At 39.2% G+C, this 7,017-nt stretch overlaps 1 protein-coding gene across 3 annotated transcripts in view; it reads right to left on the bottom strand.

Moving 5' to 3' along the window:
• Positions 1-6,794: 6,794 nt before the first annotated feature.
• The window catches only part of LOC114574049 (coxsackievirus and adenovirus receptor-like), a 253,603-nt gene continuing 253,380 nt past the window's right edge, over positions 6,795-7,017 (bottom strand). For all 3 annotated transcript variants that reach the window (XM_028606343.1, XM_028606345.1, XM_028606344.1), the window contains one exon: positions 6,795-7,014. In XM_028606343.1, coding sequence (XP_028462144.1) covers positions 6,827-7,014 — 188 coding nt within the window. In that variant the 3' untranslated portion in view covers positions 6,795-6,826. The remainder of the gene's footprint in view (positions 7,015-7,017) is intronic.

The following is a 7,017-nucleotide window of genomic DNA, read 5'->3' as shown; positions in this document are numbered from 1 at the left end:
TGTTATAGACTTTAATCATTTATGAAGCTGTAATAAATATGAAATGTTTTGATCTCAGTTAAAATATCAGAAAAAATAACGAGTCCTTGATTTTGTCTTGTAATATATCCATGTTACGCTCGGTAGCTCTTACATCACACTGTACTGCAGGCTTGCTGATGGACAAAGTCAACCAATACAATTCACATGTTTAAATTAATTAACATGTATTTCCAAATATGGATAATCACACCATTGTAGCCATATTGCATGCAGTAGGCTGGCTAAGGTAAGCAGTGATAGTGTGAGCGGTGTTACGGTCTATGGTTGGGCGTTGGACCGCTCATTGACTTTTTATCCCAACATGGCGTCACAAAAGGTAGATCATGAATGATCTTTTTACCAAACTTTGTCTGACACTTATAAAGTTCTCAATGCTTCGGTTTAGCTACGTGTAGCGACCCTCGTGATGCTACTGTGGAGGTGTGGTGCTGTTTTGAGCCTTGGTAGTGGTGTAGAAGCTCATGCTAATGCTAGGTAGGGTCGGGAACGTCAACGTTTTTAAGGTTAGGCCTACAACATTCATCCGAACCGAGCCAGAACTAACTCCAGCACCGGGTGATAACGGCAGTAACGTCGGGGAACAGACCGCATCACCCCGGGACTCTGAGCCGCGGTGTTGTGATGATATCCGCCCCCTTTAGCGGTTAGCTGCTGGCTAACTCACTGCTCAACTAGCTGACGGTAGCTGCCACACATCGCATCAAGAAACAGAATGACATGAATAAACATTACTAAAGTTGTCCTCCAATCTTTTCACAATAAAATCTGATATTTACCAGAAGCTGCTCCAGACAGGAGGATCAACAGGAGCAGAAAAGGAGCCATGAGATCTGACAGAGAGGCGATCTGTCTCCCGACACGGTTCTCTCTGACAGTATAATATACTAATATATATATTTAGAGTATTTCCTCGACGCTACGACTATAGGGAGCAGAGGTGGCTCTGATCGGCTGTGATGGGTTCTTGAATTACCACCGACGGATCACAAGGGAGGGGTCGGCTGCCAGTCTGGTTGTATTTGACGGAGAGGGACTTGTACAGCGGTGCGCACTAGGTGCGCACACAAGGGAGGGGGTAGCTTCTTCTTCTTCTCTTATTTAATGGCGGATTGCAAATAACGTTCAGGTGCCTACCGCCACCTACTGTGCTGGAGTGTACTTGGTAGGTTCTTCTTCTTCTTCTTTGGGGTTTTACGGCCCGCATCCCAAAAGTTGCATTGCTGCCATCTATGGAACTAGCACTTTAGTGCACTATATCCGGTTATACAGCCCAGTGACTCTAGGGAGGCAGTCTGGGTGTATCAGAGGGAGAGGGCGGGACTACAGCTCTGGTTACAGGCAGAAAGCTGCATCATCTGACGGAGAATCTAAAGCAGCCTACTGTAATGCGCTGTGCGGGTACATTAAAGATAAATGCCCAAAACTATCTTATCAGCAGGCCAGAGTTTGATTAATTTCACAACTATAGTTTGTCTTTTGATGGCGATACAGGTTAACAACGTTAACTACCGCAACCAGCGGCATAGGCGGACGCGTAGGTCTACATATATTCGTCATGACTCATTTTGTACCCACCACTTTTTGGGGAAACCTTGAGCTCAATTAGTTAAAATAAATGAAGCACATAACACATAGAATTCTTGAGCGACAGATGCCAACAAATCGACAAAAACCTCTTCTATCCCCACAGGACAGCACAGACACAGCTGTTGTTCTGCTGATCGCTCCTCCTTTTACAGCACTGGCAGTCTCCGTCACCGTCATATAACGCTTAACGTGAACAAGCTTTACGTGGTTTAATGTACCTCAACATCGATCACCACATTTCTCTCTCCTATTGGTCCTCATAACCACTGAAAACTGTCACAAAATCGAACCAGAAATGTGGTGATGATTGATCGTTGTTTAGGTCCATTAAACCACGTTTTTATTCATTTACATTAGTAATCTATGGACAGAGTCTTTCAGAACCTGAGCTGAGCGAAAGAGAAAGAACATGGATGCGTGTCTGTCCCCAGCACAGTTCAGACTAAACTGACGCCCATGGTTATAGGCCTTAACACTGCTCCAATCCCCCCTTAATACAACTTAATAATAACACATTTAAGGATACAACCAGTACCATGAAACACACAATAAACTAAGAGACTAGGACATGAATAATTGACTATAATTAGAGATATTCTGACCTTCACACTATAAACCCAGAACAAACACACTTCATACTCAAACCGTGTTCACAGTTCACACAACACACCAGTTTAACTAACATTATATTATACACACAACACACCAGTTTAACTAACATTATACACACACAACACACCAGTTTAACTAACATTATATTATACACACAACACACCAGTTTAACTAACATTATATTACACACATAACAGGAACACACATACCATTAATGAAGCCTTATATCCGAGAGGAAGAGACTACCTCACCCTGGGTGCCGAGCTGCACTTTACTGGTCTAAAATGGCGCACAGGCAGGGCTCACTCAGGCTCGTTGGAGATAAAGTGCGCCTCGTCTGTAAAGTAGACGCAGCAGCAGCAGCGGGGCGGGGGGGGGGGGGGCAACAATCACCAGCCGTTACTATCTATGGTTACCAGCAACATGCAGTCTGAAGAGGAAGTCACAGAAACACTCAGTCACACTCTGTTAGGTTTGGTCCGATTCTGATTTAATAACATGTTATCAGACCAATATATATATCAGCTGGTACACAGTCTCCAGTTGTTATTATTATGAGATCAGAATGCTCTACATGAGATCTGTTGCTGATTTTAATAAATAACAGACTGTAGATGATGTAGCAGTTAAAATCCCTCTGATTCAAAATCAATAAAAAGTTTATATAAAACGTCATCATGTTGAGTTGATTCTGAACCAATCAGCTGTTAGATCAGCTGAGCGGCCCTGGGTCCGCCTGGGTTTTTGTTTTTATTCTCAATTAATTTATTGAAAACATTTGAAGTTACAAACAACACATACAAGTACACATACACATACACACAACCACAACAACAACATAAATCTATAAAGAAATCATATCCCAGGCAGGGAGTCTGTAGAGTCCAGCACGGCCAATCAACAAGCAGTCCAGTTGATACAGCACCACTTAGAGTTAGAAGAGTTCAATATCATTCAGTCACGTGGTGTCACACATTCAGACATCAGATTCCTGTCATCTTTCTAACTGGAGGTATTAGAAACTGCAATAGTCCACACCCTCCCTCCTGCTGGTTCCCTTCTTCTGTCTCTCTCTCTCTGTCCCTCCCCTTCCTTCTTCTGTCTCTCTCTCTCTGTCCCTCCCCTTCCTTCTTCTGTCTCTCTCTGTCCCTCCCCTTCTTATTTCCTCCCATGCAACCAAACATTCTCCATGCAGTTGGTCAAACATAAGATCACACTTTTAGCTGAAAAAGTTGAATTCAACACTTATTTATGACAAAACCAATACTGTCTAATACATTTAAACATGTTACATAATATTTATACATAAAATCCTAACATTGAACTATTCATGTAAAACCGTTATTGTTAGTTAAACGTTATTCACACTTTCATAAATCCAGTTTCATTATCAAAATAAACTGAAATGTAGGCTATTGTAAATATAAATCCATCAATGTATCTGTTTTAAACACTTTTACATTTTCTCTTAACAAGACGACATCATTCTATAAGACTAATTAAAATCATAAATAAATAAAATAAAGTCTACATGAATCCTTTCATAATAAAGTCTGATATTTACCAGAAGCTGCTCCAGACAGAAGGAACAACAGGAGCATTAATATATCCATGAGAGCTGAGAGAGGGTAACCTCTCATCTTTCTCTCCTTCCCTGTTCTCTCCATCTCTTGATCTGTTTCTACAGCACGCTGCTGAACTGTAGTAACCTTTCCTCTGCGACCTGGTGCATGTTGGAGTGCTTCTACAAAGTAGCAATGTGCAATATAATAACACTATATACTATACCCGGTCCACGCTGCCCTCTGCTGGACTCAGAGTGTTCCTACTAACTGTCTCCTCCATGTTGTTTCTGTCTACACTGCGCATGAGCAGCTGGCAGATAAACAATGAAACATACATATCTACAGTATATTAACATATAAACATACAAACTTTACTGCTGCAGAGAGAGAGAGAGAGAGAGAGAGAGAGACGGAGAGAGAGACAGAGAGAGTAGTTTGTAGTATGTATTTACTCTAAGTACATCTGACATGTACAAAACACATCTGGAACACTACGGTCACACACAGAGCATGGGGGGGTGTGTATATGTATTGCATGATTGAAATATGTTTGTATCTATATGAATGCACATATCCGTATATATGTGTGTATGTGTTGGTATTAGTTCTAATAAATATGAATCAGTCACCAGATTACCATCCAGGTCAAACATTAAAACTTGTGTCGACATTAAAACAATCTGCCTTTTATTAATTAAAGAACATCTGAACTGACTTACATTTGACTTTTATCTGAACTATCAAATATGGAGTCATTGTGTTTTATGTATTTAAAGTAAAAGGAGTTTGAGCGTTGTTCCCTAACCTCCCAGACTCTCTCCTCTCACAGCCCCCCAGGAATGAAATGATGAAACCAGTGTGAGAGAGTTTCTCTAACTCCTGGAGACATGTTGGACAAAGGTGTCTCCAGCTGAGACCAGAGACCCTCCATCAGATTCAGGTCTTAGTCTCTCAGGATCACACACACACACACACACACACACACACACACACACACACACACACACACACACACACACACACACACACACACACACACACACACACACACACACACACACACACACACACACACACACACACACACACACAATATGAGGTTGGATATTTGAAGCAGCTTTATTTGTGTTCAAAGAATAAAAAAATGTACAGCAATGAAATATATAAAAGTAACAATTCTGAATCCAAATATAGAGTATTTATATATAAAGTATTTATAGACTAAAACAGTTTAAGGCACATTAAGGTTAATGCTGATTACCAACTTCCATCATGTCTCATTAATGATCATTATTACTTCATCATCCATTCATTCATATGTCATCACTTCATTATCAACGGATTTCAAAGATCACCACTTTGGTATAGTTCACATTTCATAACATTTCTTTTGGCAAACAATATTCACAATGTAACCAAGTGCACTACCCTATCTCACCCATAGTGTTCTATATATTTACAGATGTAAAATGAAATAACTGAAAACATGTCTTATATTTTAGATTCTTCAAAGTAGCCACCCTTTGCTTTTTTATTAATAAGGGAAATAATTCCACTAATGAACCCTGACAAGGCACACCTGTGAAGGTAAAACCATTTCAGGTGACTACCTCATGAAGCTCATTGAGAGAACACCAAGGGTTTGCAGAGTTATCAAAAAAAGCAAAGGGTGGCTACTTTGAGGAATCTAAAATATAAGACATGTTTTCAGTTATTTCACACTTTTTTGTTAAGTACATAATTCCATATGTGTTCATTCATAGTTTTGATGCCTTCAGTGAGAATCTACAATGTAAATAGTCATGAAAATAAAAAGGAAACACATTGAATGAGAAGGTGTGTCCAAACTTTTGGCCTGTACTGTATATCTATATTATTCTTACTTCTAGTATAATGTCACTGCTAAATTGCAAATATCTGTACATGTTGTTCATATTACATAGCCATATTTATTCTGCTCTTATAAGGTAACTGCTAATACACTGCACATATTTCAGGGTTCTTGCATCATTTTAAAAGTAAAATTTAATGCTTTTTAAGACCTTTTAAGACCTCAACAAATAGAATTTAAGACCCAAAAATGTAATAACAATTTCTTTGGAATACTCAATCTATTGCCTCCTACAACAGAAATCAAAACCTAAAGTTTTCCATTTGTTATCAATTATGTGCAATGTGTAAACTCTGCAAAAATACTTTTTCATGAGACCTTTTTTTCAAATTAGGAGACCGTATAATAACTAACAATAACACTTCCAACATTGTTTGGCCAATACAGACCTAAACCCAATCAAAGCTCACAGTTGGCATTTACCATTTCTTTTTCATTTTGTTCCTTTGTGATGCAGAACAGAGCCAACATAAGATACATAAATTGGATTACACTAAACAACACAATGCATTGCATGAAGGAACCATATAATACTACTATTACTACTCCTACTACTACTACTACTACTACTACTAATAATAATAATAATAATAATAATAATAATACTTCCAACGCTTAAAGCAGTCTCCATCATAAATAAGCTCAATAATGAAAGTCCTCAAAACAGCCTGTCCCAAACCAAAAAGTTGACAAATAATGTACATGACTCGTAATGAGAGAAACCAATGAATAGAGAGGGCCATTGTTTTGTAACATGAAAATTGGCTGAAAATGTAATACCTACAGTAACTTTATGGTAAATTTAAGACAATTTAAGACCTTAATTTTCCCGGATTTTAATTTAAGACTTTTTAAGGACCCGTGGGAACCCTGTATTTATATTTAATTTATATATTACTCTGAACCACCTTCTGTTAACCAGCTGTACACTAGTGTCTACACTGCACTATATGTCTTGTCCTGTCTATACTTGTGTATCACATTGCACTTTTAGGCTCTTTTTTGCACTTCTGGTTGGACACACTGCATTTCGTTGTCTTTGTACTTTAGGACAACGACAATAAAGTTGAATCTAATCTAATATACAGCACCTGAGAAAGCAGTCAGGTGTCAAGAGCTCTGGGAGTTGTCAGACGAGAGTATCGGCTGATGCTTCATCATCATCAGCAGGTTGTCCTGATCTCTTGTTCTTACGTCTTCTATACATCAGGACACCAACCACTGCAGCAGCTACAAGAACCAGAACACCTGCTACCAGTCCAACGATGAGGACTACAGGAGAGGAGTTTCCATCCTCAGAGTGTCCTCTGTTAGAACCTG

The sequence above is a fragment of the Perca flavescens genome, chromosome 19 (assembly GCF_004354835.1).
Source record: "Perca flavescens isolate YP-PL-M2 chromosome 19, PFLA_1.0, whole genome shotgun sequence".
Classification (NCBI taxonomy): domain Eukaryota; kingdom Metazoa; phylum Chordata; class Actinopteri; order Perciformes; family Percidae; genus Perca; species Perca flavescens.
The sequence above is the reverse complement of the archived record's forward strand: the minus strand, read 5'-3'. Positions and strand labels throughout refer to the sequence as shown.